Genomic DNA, 19,970 nt, shown 5'->3' with positions numbered 1-19,970 from the left:
GGACGAGACCCAAATAAGAAGGTCCCCATGTCCCCAGGACAGGGCTCGCCAGCACAGATAGCAGATCCAGCAGGAACTCAGACCCAGGGCTGACCTGAAAGGTGACCCACCAGCATCTCCTCAGAGATGCACCAACCTCAGACCACAGCCAGGACAGCAGCAGGCAGGGAACAGGGCATTAATCCAACAAAAAAAAAAACAACCCTGAGCATGGATTTTTTTCTTGCAGCCCTCTCCTCATCCTGCAGCTCAGGGTGTTGGAAAAGGCGGGCAGCCATCTCCGAGGATGGGAACAGGCAGGAAGGAGAGGCAGCACCGAATGCGTGGGCGCTGCTCTCGCCGTGGAGAACAGAGTACAAACCCCGCTGCTGCCAAGCCCAGTGTCCTCAGATGCATCTCCCCAGCTCACCCAGCCACCGTCGCCGGAGAATTCCCCGCACCGCACCGAGCGGAGGAGTCTGGGCAGCCCCGCAGCGAGGAGCCAGCGAGAGCCCCCGCTCCTGCCCCGTCTGCTTGGCCACTGAGGGGTCCGGATCCAGCTCGGAGGAGGTGGTGGCACCCACTGGGATAGGTCTCCTCCACGGCTTCGCAGTGGTACAGCACCTGCCTGGAATACGCTTTGCAGCCGGCGCTCGGTGGCCTCGTCCACTGCCTGGACCTTCGGACACCAAGCAATGGCTTTTTAATACAGGAACAGCCCAGACCGCAGCCCCCCCACCTCCTCATCCTCACTGGGACGGGGACCCACGGCCAAAGCCCTGGGAAGAGCTGACGGTCCAAGGGAGCACGCTGTGCTCCTCGCTCCGGCAGCCCAGTGGATTTCCCACACCAGAAGCTCCATCACCAGCCCCCGGTGGGTTCCTCTTTTCAGGAATTTGCTGAATTGCCTTCCGACCCCAGACAAGTTTCTCACATCTTCCCTCCACCCAAGGCCACCATTTCCACGGGTCAACCCCAAGCGTGCTCCTGTCCTGAGGTTCCACTGCCTCGTCCCGCACCGACGTCCCGTTACGGGGAGGGAGCTCGACCATCCCTTCCCCCCGCCGCGGAGGGTTTTGCTCTTCCCCGTCATGCCTCCCTCACTCCTCTCTTCCCCCAGACGGAAGAGAGACAGTTTATGTAATTGTTCCTTCTATGGAAACGGCTTCGTACCTTTAATTATTCCTGCCGCCCGTCCCTGCGCTTTCCCGGCGTGTCTCTAAAAGGCTGCGGATGTGTCGGCAGGCAGACGGGCTGCGCAGGAGGACCAGCCGCGGTTCAGACGCCCGCCGTGCCCCAGGCAGGACCCCACTCCGACCCAGCTTTCAGCGGCCGAGGGGCCGCATGCCGGGGCCGAAGCCCTTGTTTGTGCCCAGGCAGGCTGCACACCAAGCAGGTCATTTGTGAGCGGGGGCACGGCCGGCCCCAGCTCCCCGCCACCGACGTCCCTGGCAATGAAAGGGGACAAAAGGTGTTGGCAAAGCCACGGCGTCAGCGCGGGACGAGCCCTCCCGCCACGGGTATGCAGCCGGGCGTACAAAATAACAAATAATAGAGCGGAAAAGATGGGGAGCAGCAAGCGCTGGTTCAGTATCGGGGTGGCTCAGCCGCCGCGCAGGGAGCACCAGGAGAACTTGGGCTCTGCCGGGGCTCCACGGAGAGGTCATGGGGGGGGGGAAGGAGGCGGCCAGGTGGCTGCTCGCAGCCTGCCCCGGGGCGGCAGAGACCCCATCCCCATCCCAGGAAAGGGTGGGGAGGCCACCGCTGCGACCATCCCTCGGGGGACTGGCAGCATCAGGGAACCACAGAACAGCTGGGCTGGAAGGGACCCGACAGCTCAGCTGGTCCCACCTCCCCGCCACGGGCAGGGACCCCCGCCACCAGAGCTGGGTGCTCAGAGCCCCATCCAGCCTGGCCTCGGGCACTGCCAGGGAGGGGGCAGCCATGGCTTCTCCGGGCAGCCTGGGCCAGGGCCTCACCACCCTCACGGTGAAGAATTTCTCCCTTGTATCTAATCTGAACCTGCCCTTTCCCCGTGTAAAGCCAACACGAACACGGCCCCGGCCCCGGCCCCGGCCCCGGCCCCGGCCCCGGCCCCGGCCCCGGCCCCGGCCCCGGCCCCGGCCCCGGCCCCGGCCGAATCGCTCGAGGCGTGGCGCCGCGGTGACGTCACCGCCTTCCAGAAAATTCCCCCCGGGGATCCCGCCGCTCCGAGCGACGGCCCGACCAATGAGAACGTCCCGAGGGGGGCGGTGCCGGCTTGAACTGGCCAATGGGAGGCTGCGGTCGGGAGCGGGGAGGCAGGGGGGGAGGGCGGGTCTCGCCCTCCACCCGCCCTCTCCGCCCCGCCTTCTCCCGCCTCGCCCCGCCTTCCCCCGCAGGGGGAAGCCAATGAGAGCGGGGCGCTGAGGCGACGGACACCCTGCCGGCCCAACGGGGCGGGGCGCGCGCGGGCGGGACTCCCCTGACGTGCCGGTCGGAGGGGGGGTGGGCCGGGGGCGGCTCAGCGAGCGCGCGGCGCCCCGGGACAGCGCGAGCGGTGAGTGCCGGGGGCGGCGGCGGCGGCCCTGACCCCGCCGCGCTGCCCCACGGAGACCCGGCGGCCGGGGGGGGTCAGTCCCCGCGCCCCTGGGGGGACAGGGTGTCCCCGTGGGGTCTGTCCCCCCGCCCCGTGGGGTGACGGGGCGTCCCTGTGGGGCCGGGGGTCAGTCACCGTGCCCGTGGGTTGACGTGGTGTCCCTGTGGGGTGAGTCCCCCAGCCCCGTGGGGTAGACATGGTGTCCCCATGGGGTCAGTCCCCGTGCCCGTGGGTTGACGTGGTGTCCCTGTGGGCTCAGACCCCCTGGCCCATGGGGTGACGGAGTGCCCCTGTGGGGCCGGGAGTCAGTCCCCGTGCCCGTGGGGTGACATGGTGTCCCTGTGGGGTCAGTCCCCGTGCCGTGACGTGGTGTCCCTGTGGGGTCAATCCCCGTACCCGTGGGGTGACGTGGTTTCCCTGTGGGGTCAGTCCCACCGCCCCGTGGGGTGACGTGGTGTCCCTGTGGGGTCAGTCCCCGTGCCGAGATGTGGTGTCCCTGTGGGGTCAGTCCCCGTGCCCGTGGGGTGACGTGGTGTCCCTGTGGGGTCAGTCCCACCGCTCCGTGGGGTGACGTGGTGTCCCTGTGGGGTCTGTCACCCCGCCCCGTGGGGTAGACATGGTGTCCTTGTGGGGCTGGGAAGGGAGGGTTAGCCCCTCTGCCCCTTTGTGGGTGGGGGTCGGAGGCTGGCTGCTAGCCCCGCTGTCCCCGTGGGGTGACAGGGCTGCCTGGTGGGGCTGTGCGTCCCGGTTAGCTGCGTGGTGACAGCGTATTCCCCGCAGGTCTCCAGGGGCTGGCATGAAGGGGTTAATCCCGCTGTCCGTCCTAGTGGGGCTGGGAGGAAGGGGTTAAACCCCCCCACGGGGCTGTAGTGCAGCTCTGGGGCTGAGAGGGCGGTGAGGTGGGGGTTAACCCCTCTTTCCCCTCTAGCTGCGGGGGCACGTGTGGCCAGGAAGGGGTTAACCCCCCGTTGGGGTACCAGTGTCTCCCAGTGGGGCTGAACTGGGCGCTGAGCAAGTGGGTAACACACACACACAACCCCCCCAGGGCGACAGTAACGGGGTCAGGGGGGCCAGCGAGGAAGGGGTTAAGCCCTGTCCCCAGCCGAGGTGACAGCGTCCCCCGGGAGAGCTGGGGAGGGGAGGGTCACCCCGCATCCCCCTCGGATGACCCCAGTGGGGCTGGAGGGGTGGCGAAGGGTCACCCCAGGCAGGGACAGCTCCTCCCCCGGCCCCGAAATGGGGCACCCCGAAATGGGGCACTGCCTTTGGGGCTATGGGGAGGGGGGCTTAACCCCATCCCTGTATCATGGGGGGGGGAGGTGTGCAGTGAGGGGGCTTAACCCCATCCCCAAACCGGTGTCAGCACCCCGATGGGGCTGGAAAGGGGGGATCCTTTTTGGGGGGGATGTCAGGGCGGGGGGGTTTGACCCCGTCCCCGCGCCGGAGGCAGCACCCTGTGGGCACGGAAACGTGGGACCCTGCGTGGGGAGACGCCGGGGGTCTCTTGACCCGTCCCCACGCAAGAGGCAGCAGCCAGCGGCGCTGTCAGCGGGGGCCGAAGCAGCGAGGGGAGGGTTAACCCCGTCCCCACGCAGGTGCCGGCACCCCAGTGGGGCTGTCGGTGGGGAGGGGGAGGCGGGCGGTGCGTGTGGGGGCCCGGGGAGGGGATGATTCATTGCGGGTAGTCATGACATTGCTGCCTGGTTGCCTGCGGCTGCAAGCCGGCACGGGCACGGGTGGCTCTGCCTGCCCCGGCACGCCGAGATCCACTCCGGCTCCCTGACCGAACCCGGGATACGCTGCCATGCCGGCCATCCTGCTCTTCTGGAGCCGCGCCGAGAGGTACGCACCGGCCCCGGCACCCATCCCGGCTCACCCACCCCGGTGCCCGGCGAGCCGCCGGACCCCCAGACCCCGGGGACGGTGCAGCGGGCTGGGGGCTGCCGCGGTGCTCTGCTTGGCGAGGGTGGGATGCAGGAGCCGCCCGGTGATGACCCGGTACGGCTGCCCGGTTTCGGCGTGGGGCATCCGGAGAGGATGCTCTCAGTGGCCCGCGAGTGACGGTGACGGACCCGGGGGGACGCGGTGGCATTGGATTTCCTTGGCGCGCGTGAAGGTGACTTCTCAGAAGTAGGTTTTGTGCCGCCGGGCTGGGAGCTGGCACCGTCCCGGGGCTCGGGTCGCTGGGTGGGAGCGCGGCGCTCGGACCTGTTCGGTCGGGGGACCGGTGCTGGCGGCCGGGGAGGGGTCCGCAGGGACCCCCGCGCATCCGAAGGGGAAAGCCGGGGAGGTGCAAATTGGTGAACGTGACTTTTTTTTTTTTTTTTTTTTAATTTTTTTTTTTGCCTCTCACATCACCGCCGCCCTACTTTTCTCCCTCCCCGATTCGCCTGGCGGGTGCACAGCCCGGGGCGTCAGCAAAAGTAATTTCTGGGGACACCGGGGGGGGCTCCTGGCTGCGCTCCCCGCTTCTCGGCGGGGGATGTGGTGGCAGCGGGGCGGCCGGGGGGCCTGGCGGCAGCGGGGTGGGAGGATGCCGGAGCTGACGGCAGACGTGTAATAATCCGGTGGCTTAGCCAGAAAGCGCCGAGAAACCAATTAAAAGGAAAACCACGGCTCGGCGAGCGCCTCCATTGAAGGGTCCCCCCTGCGCGCAGCTGGGAAGCGCACAAAGGACGGCAGCTCCCCAGCAGCTCCGCGTCGACGCCCGCTCGCCCGCCGCCGAAGCCCTTTTGGAGCCGACCTGAGAGCGGAGGTCAGAGCCAACGGTGGCTGCCGGGCTGGCGAGGAGCTGCCGTGCCGGCGTGCCGGAGGAGCTGGAGAGGGAGGCTCGCCAGCCGAGCATCCCGAGCATCCCTTGGCGGCGGCGGCGGGATCCCCGGCACGAGCCGGCACCGTCCTCTGCGCCGTCCCCGCGCTGCCCTCCCGGCCGGGCACACAGCACCCGCCGGCGCCCGCGGACAGCCGCGATGTTTAAAATAAAGCTAGACCCTTTAAAAATGACGGCTTGGACTCTGAATGTGTTCGTAAAGTTTCGGTAAGTGGGTTTCTGCCTCTCGACCTCGCGTCCTCGTTAAAACGTCGGTGCCCGTCCTCGGCATCCCACGGTGACCTCGCACCCCGAGGTGGGGGGGGGGGGAAGAAAAAAAACCCCTCTCCGCGGTGACGCTGCCGGCGTGGGTTTGTTCCCTTAGATGACTGCCGAGCGGAGCGATTATGTCAAACGATCGCTATTCAGCTGGCGCGCTCCTCCAGCGGTTGCACGGGCTGATGTCATGTGCGGGGCCGGAACAAAGGTTTAATTTTTTATTTTTTTCTTTATTTTCTTTTTCCTCACCCCCACCCCCCCCTCGGTGGTTGCGAGAGGAGGCTGGGCTGGCTCGGCGGGGCTTGGGGCTGTTTGTGATTTTTCTCCCGGGCTGGGTGGCCGTGGCTGGTCCGAAGGGGTCTGGGTTGGGAGGGCGACGCAGGGATGTCTCAGCCCGCTCCTGCGGTGCCTTCCCTCCCGCTCCCGAGGGGGTTAAATGGGAAGGCAGGAGAGGGATGACTGAGCAGAAGGGGGAGAGGAGCGGTGGCAAGGCGCAGCTGATCCCCGGGGGGTGGGAAGGAGGGAGGGAGGCTCTGCGGGGACAGAGTCGTGTTTTACCATTTACCATCATCGTGCATGTGAGCGTCGCCTCCGGAGCGTGCCGTAACCCACCGGGTCACCCGCCGGCAGCTGGTCCTCACCGGCACGGTAAACCGCGGCGCGGGGCTGCGTTTCGGTGCGGAGATTCCCCCCTCCCCGGTCCCAGACAGAGGAAGGGGTCCCTGGCTGGGAAAGCACCCCCGGTGGGCATCCCCACCCCGGCCAAAGACCCCTGGGTGGTCAAGACCGGAGATCTTGCGTGGGCGACGGCGTGTTATTGGGATGGGGCGTGTTTTCGTGGGAAGCGCCGTGGGTTTTCAGCCGGGCGAGGGGGTCTTGGAGGTGCCGTGAGATTGGGCTGTGCAGGGTCAGAGCCAGGCGCTTGTGGTCCCCGGGGCGGGGTGGGGACAACTGAAGGTTTGCAACCTCCGTGTCTCCCCAGCCGGGGTGCGACGGGGTTATCTTCAGCGCTGCCTGGCTTGCCCTCGCTGCGGGAGGGTTGGCATCGTCCGGATGGGCCAAACCCTGGTCCAGGTCCCGGTGCTGGTTGCGAGGAGCCCCTGCCCCGCGCGGGGTAGGGAGGTGCTGGGCTGACCTTTGGCGGGGGTGGGGGATTGGCAGGTTGCCTCTCAGACCCCGCACCGCTGCTCGCCGCAGGGTCTCCCGCAGCCCCCCGGCCCCGCGGGGAGGGCAGATGGGGCGGCGGAGGTGGGCGGGGGGTAGAGCATCCCCCAGCGCCTGCGTGGGCTGGGTGCCGGCGGCAGCTCTGCACGCAGGAGCCGGTACGGAAACGTGCTGGCATCCAGGAGCTGCCGCGGGAGACGCTGCCGGATGCTCTTTACGCCCCCAGGGACCTTCTCCCACCTCTTCTGTGCTCCACCCCGGGCTGCCTCACGTGTCCGTGGGTGCCCCCATCTCCCCTGGCCGAGTCCTTCTGAGGTCCGTGGCTTGGGTGCCTTCACCCCTTGTCGGGGCTCTTGCTCCGTGGCTGGGGTAAAAATCAGCAGGAGTCAGTGGTTTGAACCAAGGCGGTCCATTTCCAAGCCCACCTAGTGTCTGCCCAGCTGCTGAGGGGTCACTGCCTGAGGGATGACCCAAGGCAAGCCTCGGATGCTTGGGATGGATGCCGGGGGCTCGGTGCGGCGCTGAGGGTGCGCGCCTCGGGGTGCTGAGCTGCCGCGGTTCAGGGGGTCCCGCCATGGCCTCCACCGGGAGCTTCTGGGGACAGCTGGTGACTTGTATGGCGGTGAGGGAAAGGTCCAAGCCTCACACCCCAAGCAGAATCCTTCTGCTGGAGGGGCGTGGTGGGCTGAGGCTGCCCAGGGACGTTTGGAATGAGGACGGGGTGAGCCCTGGACCAGAGCGGGGAGCGGGATGTGGGCAGGAGGGCTGAACTGAGAGCAGAGGGTCTGCTGGGGCATGGCCTGGAGACAAGCAGGGCCGGGAGTGTGCGAGGCGAGGGCAGGTCAGGTTCTGGGGAGACGGGAGCCCATGTCGGATAACCAAAGGCAGGGGAGCAGCGGAGAGCATCCTTGGAGGAGCGTGGGGCTTGCTCGGGTTTGCTTGGAGGAGCTACCCTCCCGGCTGCTCCCTGGGACTCCGGCGGCATGGCTGGGGGATGAGTTGGTCACCTGTCCTTCCTTCCTTGGGTTAAGGCCACCAGGTTTTCCATGCCTTGGTACAGGCATGGCCCCAGCCCCCGCACGACGGAGTGAGTGAGCCCTGGGTTTCTGGCTTACTGCAAGATGCAGTTGAAGGCTCTCAGGGAGTGCAAGTCAGGCTAGAAAGTGTGGGATTTTTTTTTTTTTTTTTTAAAAACAAAAAAAAAAAAATAAAAAAGCCCTCCCACCATCACAAGATGTTTCTGTCTAACGGCTCCGTTCTCTCTTCGCTAAATACAAATTACGTCTCTGACACGCCGGAGGCGCTTATCTCCAGCCGAATGCCAATTGCTTTCAGGAACAGAACGTTTGAAGTTCCTTTAAGGTGAAGGCAGCAGCACGGTCCCTGCTGCTGCTTTCAGCCTCCAAAAACCTGCTGTCATCACCCCGACTCCCGTCCCTGGCCCCTGGCTGGGAGAGCACTGGGGAGGGACAGACGGACATGGGCCGGTGGCTAGATTTAGACATGGCTCAGCCCTCCTGGCTCAGGGAGGGGGGCCGGGACGGGGACGTGGTCCTGGCCTGACGTGAGCAGTGGCGTGGGCTCTATAATAACGCCGTGCCCCGGGCTCGGGCTCTCCCTCTCCCCGTCAGCCCCGGAGATGAGTCTCCCCATCCCCACCGCGGGGCTCGGGGGGGTAAAACCGGAGCCGGGGCACGTCCTGGCGCCGGGGCTCTGACCTCCGGTGGGAAGCGTGGACTTGGGCCGGCTCTGGTGCTGCTGGCCGGTGGGACGCGGGGAGCATCGGCTCCGCGATAAGTGCGTTGCCGGTCCCGTCCCCAGCCGCCCCGGTGCGGTATTCGCCTTACGGAGAGCTGTCTTTTCTGCTTTCAGGAATAAGTACTCGGCTCCCGGCAGCGTCGCCGTCATGGGGAAGGACTATTACAAGATCCTGGGCATCCAGTCCGGCGCCAACGAGGATGAAATTAAGAAAGCCTATCGGAAAATGGCCCTGAAGTATCACCCCGATAAGAATAAAGACCCCAACGCCGAGGAGAAGTTCAAGGAGATCGCGGAGGCTTACGACGTCCTGAGCGACCCCAAGAAAAGAGCCGTTTACGACCAGTACGGGGAGGAAGGTAAGGGGACGAGCGCTGTGGGGCGCGGGGTCCAAAGCAGATTTTATAGGCGAGGGAGCGTTTTCACGCAGACGCGTTCCTGCGGTGCGTGCCGGGGCTGATGGCTGCGAAAATGGGGAGAGCGAAGGCTCTGCCAGTGCCAGAAATCGACTCTCAACCCGCGCCCCACCGGGCTGCTCCGCTTGGGTCATACCTGGGCAAATTCGTTAGCAACCTTTTAATTAAATAAATTTCCCGGCGGAGGAGTACTGCCCACATTCCCCTCGCGTTTGGGCACTGGTCCTGCTGTCCTCCCCGGTGCAGGCTGACCTACAGGATTCAAAGCTTTTCCCAATTTAAGTAATAGGTCCTTGTTTTGAAACCAAGCGGTTGCTGTTGTCTGGTGGTTGGCACGGAGGAGGAGGAGGAGGAGAAGAGCCTCTCCACCGCGGGCGGCCTTATTAGTCGAAGATGGAAGAGCACAACCCCATTTGAGGAGAGCGCCGAATAGCATCTGCATTAATCAGCCCAGGGCTTGGGTGCTTGAAAGAGCAGGAGGTCTGGACCGGACAGGCTGCTGGGTGGAAGAGGCAGCCCCTCTCGCGGGGCCATCGGGCAGGTGCATCCCCTGATGAGCCACCGGCAGAATTAACCGGTGCAGGGTTAATTCTCGACCCGTTAGTTATGTCAGGGCTGTGATGGACGCACTGAGGCAGGGTGGTTGGCTGTGGTGTAAAGTGAGAAGTGGCTGTCACAAGTGGGAAACCAGCCTTTCCCCGGAGGCGACGCCGAAATCAGACCCCGCTCAGGCTGGCGTCATGGGATTAAAGGTGAAACCTCCTGGCTGTACAATCTGTCAGGGGCAGGGGCTCGTCGGGGACTTGGCAAAATCACCTCCTCGTCCCAGCGGGACAGGGAGTCCCGGCAAAGCCAAACTCCATTGGTCCAGCTGTGGTCCACCTTTCGTTTCCCATCAGATGCCTTTTATTGGAGCAACGTGTCTTGGGGATCAGCATTTCAAGGGCCTTCTGGGTCCCAGGCGCTGGGGTGAGCGAGGTGGAGCGAGAGCCCCCCCACCCACACACAGTATTAACGTCACCGATCAGAAAAGACCCACGAACTTGCCCGCTCTGTGCCTGTCCCTCTCCTATCTCCCACCGCAGGGACCAGCGTGAGGGACAGCCCGTCAGAAATGTCAGAAATAGCCCTTCACTGTCACCAGCGTCCCCTCAAAATAGTCCTTGAGCTGGACTTGGCTTAACCCTTCGTGGCCCCTCCTGGTCAAAAATAGCCTCACAGGGCGTGTGTGACCTCTTTGGGGGGGCCACTCGTCGTGTGCGTTGGCTGCTTGGGACTTTGGGGGGGTTGCAGTGACGTGAGGCTCAGCCTGGGACCAGGCAGGGGAGCTTCCCAGGGGAATGGTTGCTGAAAGATCCAGACCTTGAGCTTCCCTGGCATTCTGTGTAGTCTGTGTGCAGGGAGCCACGTGCTGACCTGGAGGTCTGCTGAGCCCCCACCTGCTCGGCCAGCCAGAGCGACAGTCGCTCACCGAGCTCAAAGCCGGATCTCATCTGCAGGACATGATGCTCCTGGTCTGTGGCCGTCGGTGCTGCCTGAGAAACGGGGCTATTTGGGCAGAAGGGAGCCTGCCCGCAGGGATAATGGAGATGGACTGGCCAGGAAATGTTTTACGTGTGAGGGCCGTGAACTGGGTGGAAAGAACCAAAGAAGCACTTCTGTAGGGACAGCAGGGACAAAACCTGAATGGATTTTTGGGTGCAGGGACAGGACTGTGTGTCATGGGTTGAGGTGGTGCCTTCCTAGCCCACACACTTTGCAGATGGCTGGGCTGGCGGGGGTGACTTGCACCCCCAGGAGATGCTGGAAGGGCTGCCTGGAGCCCACAGAGACCACGCTCCTGCCTGGGAAGTGCGGTCTCAGCACGGCGTCCACAGGCGGGGAGCGTTCATGTCTCGTCTTCCCCCTTCTTTTCCAGGTCTCAAAACTGGAGGTGGCTCTTCAGGTGGCTCAGGGAACACTTTCCACTACACCTTCCATGGAGACCCGCATGCCACCTTCGCATCCTTCTTCGGAGGCTCCAACCCTTTCGACATCTTCTTCGCTAGCAGCCGCTCCCGGATGTTCAATGGCTTTGACCAGGAAGACATGGATATCGATGACGATGATGACCCTTTCAGTGCCTTTGGCCGGTTTGGCTTCAACGGCATTAACGGGGTTCACCGGCGGCACCAAGAGTCCCTGCACACGCGGAGGAAGGTCCAAGACCCACCCGTCATCCATGAGCTCAAGGTGTCCCTGGAAGAGATCTACCACGGCTCCACCAAGAGGATGAAGATCACACGCAGAAGGCTCAACGCTGATGGCCGAACCATGAGGACTGAGGACAAGATCCTAAACATTGTCATCAAACGGGGCTGGAAGGAGGGAACCAAAATCACATTCCCCAAGGAAGGGGACGCCACCCCAGACAACATCCCTGCCGACATAGTCTTCATCCTCAAGGACAAGCCTCACTCGCACTTCAAGAGGGATGGGACGAACGTGGTCTACACAGCAAACATCAGTCTTAAAGAGGTGGGTACGGGTGGGAAATTCCACGGGGTGGGAGGTGTCGCTGGGTGATGGCATGTGGGGCTGAGACAGGCATCAGTCCTTGTCCTGCGCTGATGATGAAGAACCAGGTAGGTTGCGAGTGACAAGAGCAAACACCTCTGCAGAGAGGAGCGTGGAGGCCAGCTCGTGCTTCATTTTGGAGATGCCCCACCTCCGTGCCAGGTGTAGGACACAAGTGCTGTGGTCCCTGCTGAGTGCGCCTTGCTTCTTGAGCCAATACAGGTGGTATTTACCCGTTTTCTCCCTTCCCTAGATGTCTTGTCCTTCTATTTTAGCATAGGGTATTCACGTGTGGAATAGAGCCCGGATCCTCTGTAGGAGCAAGGGAAAACTCCAGTTGGATGGCATGAGCCTGGTGCCTGCTTGTTTTCGTGGCTGAGCCTGCGGTGGCTTAGTTACTGTCCGGAACAGTGCTGGGTGCGTTTCCCTGCCCACACAGAGCAGGGTCACGCTGGGAAAGGTGGTACCTCGCCCTCCCAGAGTAATGCTTTAGCTGTTTTCAGCGGTTCTGGCTTTCGCAGGTAAAAGAACCAAATAAAATAGGCAGGCAGTGAGCAAAACCCATCACGTCCAGGCTGCCAGTCCCGGAGGTCACAGCGGGGCTGGATGCATGCGAGCCAGCAACCTCCGCGAAGGTGGGAGAGGAAGGGGAGAGTACCCAAGTACAAGATGTGCCGTTTGCCGCCGCCGCTGTATAGCTACCTTTTAATAAATCCCAGCTGGCAGCTGCATTTAACATTGACGTTTTTGGCAGCTGCCATTTGCTGTTCCTTTCAGACTGTAGACGCTGTCTGTCTTCTTAATGAGCTGATTTTTCTTTTTCTGCTGAAGACGGATTTTTGTTCTCAAATGCATTTAACAGAAACACGCTCAATGGGCCAGACCTGAGGCAGGGGAACGTGAGCTCGCTAGCGTGCCAGCAAGTCAGGGGAGCCGTGCGACGGGCCTGCGTCCCAGCCGGGGCTGTGACTGGGTGTACTGGGAGCAAGGGGCACCCAGCCGCGTGGGTCGGGCAGAGCCGGGTGCTCCTGGGGCGAACCCAGCTCAAGCTAACCTGCAGGCTCAGGAGCTGAATTTCCTTTGCAAAGTGAAGAGGTTTATTCCTGTGGTGGCTGGCTCCTCTGGCCACTCCAGAAATACTCGGGAGAGGGTGCCTTATTTATGGAGCCGTGCGTGCCATAGCTCAGATGTTTCCCTCTGTGCGTTGCCCCAGCTGTAAAATTAACCCTGAGCTGGCTGTGCTGATGTCCGGGCAGCGTTAGCCCAAGTTCATGCCCTGCTCAGGCTGGAGGAGCTCTTGCCTGGAGTTGCCCTTTGAGCAGCGAGCGGTGAAACCCGCTCTGGCTCCACGCGCTGTTGCACCAGAAAAGCTCTGGTCCTGGGCGCCTGTGACCTCCGCGAGCAAGGCACGCGTGCGGGCGTTTGGTGTGCATGACGCAGTCGCAAAGTGGAAGATCGCTGGTCTGGGCAAATGCCTTGTCTCTTTGAGCTGGGTTGTCTGGTCTCTGTCCTCCCCCACCGCAAACCCGACGTGCAGGGCATCCTCGGGGAGCTGCCGGCCAGGCTGATGTCCCCAGCCTGCTGCTTGCCAGGGCAGGGTGGTACTCCACTGCTTTCATCTTCCATGAGAAGTACCTGAAGTGCTCCAGAGCACGAGCAGATGCCAGGAGCTCCCCTGCGCCGTATGCCACCAGCCCGGTATGTGACGGAGTACAACCCCTTCATCACCTGAGCCTACGCCGAGGCCTGGGGCCCTCTCCTTGCACCCTTCCTCCTTGTAGGGATGCCTTTTTTAGCTCGAGCTCTAGTCTTTGCCATGGGGAGCAAAGCCTCTGGTGCCTGGGCTGGGGGCACTCAGGAGAGCATCTCCCTCCTCGCGCTCCTCCTCCTCCGTCCTTCAGACCCCTCCTCAGGTAGGGTTCTCCGGAGGTAGGGCTCCTCCGTCCCTCAGACCCCTCCTGGGAGGCAGATCCGCAGGCAGGCCCTCAGCAGCAGCCCGCTGTGCATCCTTCACCTGGCGTCACCGTCCTCAAAGCTCCTCTGCTTGGAGGAGACGCGGCCGGTGGCGACGTCGGTCCCCGCCGCGGGCAGAGGAGGGCTCGGCGATGACCTAGATACAGCTCTGCTCTCGCAGCACAGCGCTCGGCTACCGAACCCGCGGTGATTTCATCCCTACGGATAAACCCAGCCTCTTTCCAGGATGCGGGGCAGCTCCCGCAGTTACCGGTGTTACTTCGGCAGCCGTTCTTCCCAAATGCCAGCAAAGCTGGGCAAGAAGAATGAAAAACAGGGACATGCGGCGGAGTGATCGCCTCGGACTCTTGCATCTTGCCTCTAGGAAGGAAACGTTAAGATCCCGACTGCCCACGCTGTTCCTGCCCGCTCCGGCTCGTGTCCCTCTGCTTGCCCCATCCACGTGTAGGGAGTTCCCGTTCTCCTTCCCGATTCGTGGCTGGAGATGTCCTTTCCCTGCCACACGTGGACCCGTGCAGCCCTCCACGGTGCGTGGCTGTGGGCGCCGGCGAGCAGGAGGGCTCCGGCATCCTTGGGTGAGCGCAGGGCAGAAATGCTTTGATGGGGGGAGATCGTCCTTCGCTTCCCCCCAGAGCTGCTGGAGGTCCAACCAAGCGCCCACTGTTCGCACGGAGCCGGCGATGGGCGTCCTCCCGCAGGCAGAAGAGCTCATCCCTGGGGGAGACTCTTCCCAGGAGGAGACCCCGCAGAGATGAGCTGTGCAAGGAGACAGCCCCCGCTCTGCTCTGCTCAGCAGAGCCCACCAGCCGGCTCTGACGCGGGTCCTGCCACCGTCGCCCTGCTGCAAAGCCCTGGTCCGGCCACAGAAGCCGCAGCCGTCAGCCACACGAGAAGCAGAGATGTTTCTCCTGGTGCCTGTTGCTGCTTTGCCACGGGAGGCTTTTCCTGGGGGGGGGGGATGCAGAACACCCCCCCACCATCGACCCCAGAAACAGCGAATTGCATCCTCCTCCCCTGCCTTTACAGGGTGTTTTGGCGGGGGGAGAGGAGTGCTGGGACCCTCAGGACCCAGCTCAGAGGGGCAAGCCCCACGCCGGGAAGCTGAAGGCTGTACCCCCAGCAAACCCCCCCCCCATCTTCCAGAAGCATCGCTCCGCAGTCCTCTCCCTCAGCCCTTCCCTCAAGCCTGGAGACGATCCTGCCCACGTGTACGCCAGAGCTGTCTGAGTTATTTAAGGACACAAGGATTTTCTTGCTGCATTCCCGCGTCACGTGGCTCGCTAATGCAGGCCGGCTTGCGGCTGGCGCGGCACCCACCGCACCGGCTGCTGCCGGGGTCTGGGGTGGGCACCCACGAAACCGGCTCCCGGCTTTGCCAGAGGGATCGGTGACTTGGGGACCAGCCCCTCCGGGACCCGGTTTCCAGGAGAGCTCGGCGCCGTGCCGCAGCCGCGTCGTCGTCCCACGCCGCCGTCACCTTTTGGGGGGTGTCGGGGGCACACGGGACGTGGGCTGTGCTATAGATAACCCCCAGCGCCGGGCAGAGCTGCCGGGCTGCGGAGGGTGACAGCTGATGAACCGCGGCGGCATCCGATGATCTCAGCTGGGTTTTCGGCTACACGAGGCTGGGCAGCAAGGGAAGAGGCTAAATTTAGCAGGTCCTGTTGCTGCGGGTGGCCGGGGGCTTCGTGGTGGTGCCTCCTGGGGAGCCCAGGAGGTGGGGAGGGGGGTCCTTCCCCCCGTTCCATGAGGCTGGGGCACCACTATTCTGGGCACCCCGCTCCTGCAGCCCAGCTGATGGTGGCTAGGCTGGGCCGGGACGTGGTGAGCATCAGCCGATGCTCCTGGGCATCGTCCGAGCAGAGCCGGGTGGTTTGACCGGGGGAGCGGGGCGCTGGGGGGACGGGGTGCGGCGGTCGGGATGCTTCGGGGTGCCAGCCCCGTCTGACGGCGCGTCCCCCTCTTCTTCCCGCAGGCCTTGTGCGGCTGCACCGTGAACATTCCCACCATCGACGGGCGGGTGATCCCGCTGCCCTGCAACGACATCATCAAGCCGGGGACCGTGAAGAGACTGCGCGGGGAGGGGCTGCCCTTCCCCAAGGCCCCCAGCCAGCGAGGAGACTTGATCGTGGAGTTCAAAATCCGCTTCCCGGACAGAATAGCTCCGCAGACGAGACAGATCCTCAAGCAGCACCTCCCGTGCTCCTAGAGCGCGGGGATTCTCCTCCAAGCAGCAATACTCCAAACGCACGTGCCGCAGCCCTCGCCCCGCACGGGGCAGAGGTGCCACAGCACTTTCAAATGCAAAAAAAAAAAACAAAAAACCACCCCTCACGACACTTCACCTCCTCAAAAAACCCACCCAGCCTACCCCGCCACCCATCCCTCTCCCCATCCATCCCTCTCCCCACCCATCCCTCTCCCCATCCATCCCTCTCGACCCGTTTTCTACTCCAGCAGCGGGGAAGCTCCTGCCCATACCGGCTCTCCCAACTGCCAAACTTTGTATTTTGTTTTTTCCCCCCCGAGGTCCAGCTTTCCCACCTCGCTCACGGGAGCAGCGTGGACCCTTTGCCCCCGGGGAGGTGCATCACGCTGTGGGGTTTTTTTTATGCCACCTGCTTTTCAGGCCACTTTCCCCACCGGAGGCTGGGCTTGTCGGGGTCCGGCGCAGTGTAAATAGGACTCCGCAGGATCTGGCGTCCCCGCCGTTACTTTTTCTCTTCCCCTCTTTAATACTTGCTGCTGTTCGGGGTCCCGGCTGTGCCGCGGTGCCGATGGCTCCCAGCCGCGGTGACCCCCCCACCCCTCCCGTAGCCGGACTGTTTCTCACCCGCGACCGCGGTGCCGAGTCCAACCGTGGTCCGCTCTCCTGTGCCAAGCCTCCAACCGAGCCTCGGGTGTGCCAAACGACGGAGCACGTGGGGACAGTCCCGTCGAGCCTCCTGCCCCTGCCCGGGGCACCCAGAGCCCCTGCCAGCAGCAGGAGGGCGGGGGAAGCCCAGGGTGGAGCTTTCTTGTTCAGATGTGTGGAGTTTGCATTGCTGCTTTTTTTTTTTAAAAAAAAAAATACATATATATAGAGCTCGTTAGATAAACTCCGTAAGGGTTTGGTTTTTTTTTTTTTTTTCCCTCTGCCCGTTTTGGGGTTCCTGGCTTGGTGCACCCTGACTTCATTTTTTTTCGGGGGGGATGTGAGTGGTTCAGCCACTCAAACATCAAACCCCCAAGGGGATTTTGTGTGTGTAGCACAAGTCTGGGTGCAAGAAGCAGAACCAAGCGTGAGCAGAGCTGTGGGTTTCACTAGTGTTTGAGGTCAACCTTAGGGAATTTAATAAGAGAAAGGCGCGTGTATATATTTTTCTACAGGGACGATTCATTCAGGAGGTATTTCTGGGCGTCAGGGTGGAGCTGGGAGGCGCATGAGGCAGTCTGCTTGGTGGCTTCATTTTCAAATGCTGTATTTTTTTAAAACCTTTGGATTTCCATCAGGAGAATTTTTATATTTCTTACCTTTCTCGGCCCACTCTGCCTCGTGCCAGTGGTTTTTTTTCCCAGGAAAGGGCTCCTACGGAGCGGGAGGCATGTTCCACCTGGCTTTGTATGGCTCCTTTTCCACCACAGCACCGCCGAGAAAACCCCTGCCAAAATACTCCCCCCACCCCGAGAATCCTTTTTTTAAAGAGAATTCACTGACTTGAAACAGGGGGGAGTCCTCCGGGGCAGGGGGTGAGCGCGGTGCGTCCGTAGGGGCTGGGTGTACAGCTGTACAGTGTATCATACGGGGCGAGGAGACCCATTAGGCGCTGCTTAATTAATTGCCCGGTTCAGCCGGCAAGGGGATGCCACCGGTTCCCTCCACTGGTCCCTGTGCAGTTCGATGTAGAGAAACCTGGTGGACACCGCAAGCGAGAAGACAGGCCAGCGCGCAGATGCAAGCTGCTTTGTTTTTCTCGGTTTCAATGAGACCTGAATGTTTTATAGTGCTTTTTTTTTGTAATTCTAACTTTTTTTTTTCCTTTTTTTTTTTTTTTTGTAATGTCAGTATTGAGAGAATAAAGTATTTTAAAAAATACACTCCCTCAGGGTGTGTGGTGATGGGAGATGCTGGGGGTCTGTGACAGGGTCGTCAACAACACTGGGCTGGCCGGGTGCCTGGGACCTTCGAGGCCGGTAAGGAAAGGGAGGTAGGGAGGGGAAGAAGAAGTCTGTTCGATTTGTCTGCTTGGTTGGTGCACAGGACCTTCATGGCCTGATAACGAGGGGAAGGGAACGAATGCGCGATGCGCTGGGTCACAGAGAACGGCTGCTTGCCTCGTAAAATGCTGACCGCGTTGCCGGGGGTGGGAGCAGGGGGTACCGCTCTGGGGGTCTGCGTCCCCTCGGGCCTGACGTGGGCGGTGGGGATGTGGGGGGCTCCTTGGAGTGCAGCAGGATGGCCCCAGACCCTTGGGTTGGAGATCAGACTCTGAGCCAAGTGCCTTGGCCAGGGAGGGTTCCCCCATCCTGCACCCACCGTGGCTGGGCTGTGGCCCCCGGGGGGGTCACATGGTCCCTGCTGGACCCGGCTATAGGGCTGTGGCAGGGGGGCACACGTGGCTCTGGGGCCACACGAGGAACCCCAGGGGTGCACAGGGAGATGCCAACCACGGTGGCAATGAAGGAGCTGCCCTCAGCTGCCCCTCTCGCTAATCCCCCACCACCCACAGCAAGCCCCAGCCGGCAGCCCCTTCCTCCCCCCAGCACCTTCGGGGGTGCCCAGTCCCCCCAGCAAGGTGCCGGGCAGGGGAGGAGACTGCGGGACGGCTCTTGCCCCAGCAGCTACCATGGGTCTCAGCTCCACGGGTGGCCCCTGGAAAGGGGCGCAGGCTGGGGCGAAACCCAGTCCCTGGTGCCAACTGCTCTCCCAGGGCGGCTGGGGGTCCATGGTGGTGGGGGGCCCAGCCACGCGCCCTGGCTGCTGCATGTGCTGATCTGGGGGACACCCCCAGCCCCCCAGCAGGTTTGCGCCATTCCGGGGCAGGGACAGATGCTCTCAGAACTCCCGTGGGTGCTGTCCCCACCAGGAGCCATGTCCCGCAGGTGGCAGGGAAAAATAAAAGATGAGGTTCTCCAGCCCTTCTGATGGATTTAATTATCATTTGCAATTAGGAGAGGCAGCAGGGAAGAACTGTGCTGCAGTGAGCCGGGACATGCAGCCCACCACCCCCTGTCCTCCGCAGCAGACCGAGATGCCAGGATGGACCTTCCCCCAGCGCAGGCTGTGTGGTGAGGGTCCCAAACCGTTGGGGAGGAAGAAACTCACACACTGCCACGGCTGAGGGAGGTGGTTGGGAGAGTCCTGGGGAGCTCTGGGCACAGGCGCAGAGTGGCCCCTTGCCCCTTCCTGGTGGCTGAGGGCAGCCGGTTCCTGGTTCCCCCCGGGTGGAGCTGCTGCTCCCCGGGGTCACACTGCTGGCCTCAAGCTGCATCAGGTGAGGTTTAGATTGGATATTAGGAAAAATGTCTTTACTGAAAGAGTGGTCAGGCACTGGAACAGGCTGCCCAGGGAGGTGGTGAAGTCACCATCCCTGGAGGTGTTCAAAAAACGTGTAGATGTGGCACTTAGGACATGGTTTAGCAGTCATGGTGGTGGTGGGTTGGTGGTTGGACCGGATGATCTTAAGAGGTCTTTTCCAACCTTAATGGTTCTGTGGTTCTATACCACGAAACCAAACTCCTGCAGAGCAGCGGGGAGGGCGCAGGCAGAGAAGCAGCCCAGGGTCAGAAGTTCCCAGATGCCTGTTAACCCAGAAAAAGGGCTGGTGTGGGGCAGGGGACGCACCATGCCTCCCACCTCAGCCCCACCGCTCCAGAAGCAGGCGAGCAGCAGCGGTTTCCCTGTCAGGGGTGGCATGAGGACACGGCAGGAGCGGTGCCAGCAGAGCTCTGAAGTAGGGCAGAGCCCCTGAGCTGCCCACCCTCCCCGGGCCCCCCCGTGGCCACCCTCCCCCGAGGAGGGTGTGCTATTTAAACACAGCGCTCCCGATTTCAGCACGTTTCTCCCCGCTGCTACCCACAAGGCCCCTCTCTCAGGCTGTCCCCGTCCTTCTGCCACTGCCAGGCTCCCCTCCACCCTTAAATCTAGCTGGTTTGATGGAGCCCTCCGCCATCTGCCAGGCTTCGGGGCACAAACTCCCACCAGCCCGGCCCCACACAGCTCCTGCCAGGGAGGAGGTTGCCCTGTTGCCCTCTCCTCCGTGGCTCAGCCACAGGCGTGTGGCACCCTCCTGCCACAAACCCTGCATTTAACCCTGTTTCGTAGAAACCCTCCGTTCCTGCGCACCCTCAAAGCTGACAGCACGCGGCTGCCTTCACCGCTGCAAGCAGGGTCCCCCCTCGGGCTCAGGGCTGGGGCGCGGCCAGCCCCCCACCCTGCTCCAGTGTGTGCGATGGGACAGTAAAACACAATGTGCAG

General features: G+C 62.8%; 1 protein-coding gene across 5 annotated transcripts; it reads left to right on the top strand.

Moving 5' to 3' along the window:
- Positions 1 to 2,458: 2,458 nt before the first annotated feature.
- DNAJB5 (DnaJ heat shock protein family (Hsp40) member B5) lies at positions 2,459 to 17,590 on the top strand. 5 transcript variants are annotated; one of them, XM_075411279.1, is made up of 4 exons: positions 2,459 to 2,518; positions 8,682 to 8,926; positions 10,902 to 11,500; positions 15,489 to 17,590. In XM_075411279.1, exons 2-4 carry the CDS (start codon positions 8,716 to 8,718, stop codon positions 15,720 to 15,722), a joined length of 1,044 nt encoding a protein of 347 aa, XP_075267394.1. In that variant the 5' UTR covers positions 2,459 to 2,518; positions 8,682 to 8,715; the 3' UTR covers positions 15,723 to 17,590. The 5 variants fall into 5 exon arrangements, with proteins under 5 accessions (XP_075267394.1, XP_075267391.1, XP_075267390.1 ...); XM_075411276.1 differs by lacking the exon at positions 2,459 to 2,518 and adding an exon at positions 4,229 to 4,399; XM_075411275.1 differs by lacking the exon at positions 2,459 to 2,518 and adding an exon at positions 5,110 to 5,594.
- The last annotated feature ends 2,380 nt before the right edge of the window (positions 17,591 to 19,970 follow it).

This window comes from Opisthocomus hoazin, chromosome Z (assembly GCF_030867145.1).
Source record: "Opisthocomus hoazin isolate bOpiHoa1 chromosome Z, bOpiHoa1.hap1, whole genome shotgun sequence".
Classification (NCBI taxonomy): Eukaryota; Metazoa; Chordata; class Aves; order Opisthocomiformes; family Opisthocomidae; genus Opisthocomus; species Opisthocomus hoazin.
Note: the sequence above shows the minus strand (reverse complement) of the source record. Positions and strands in the feature narration are given on the sequence as shown.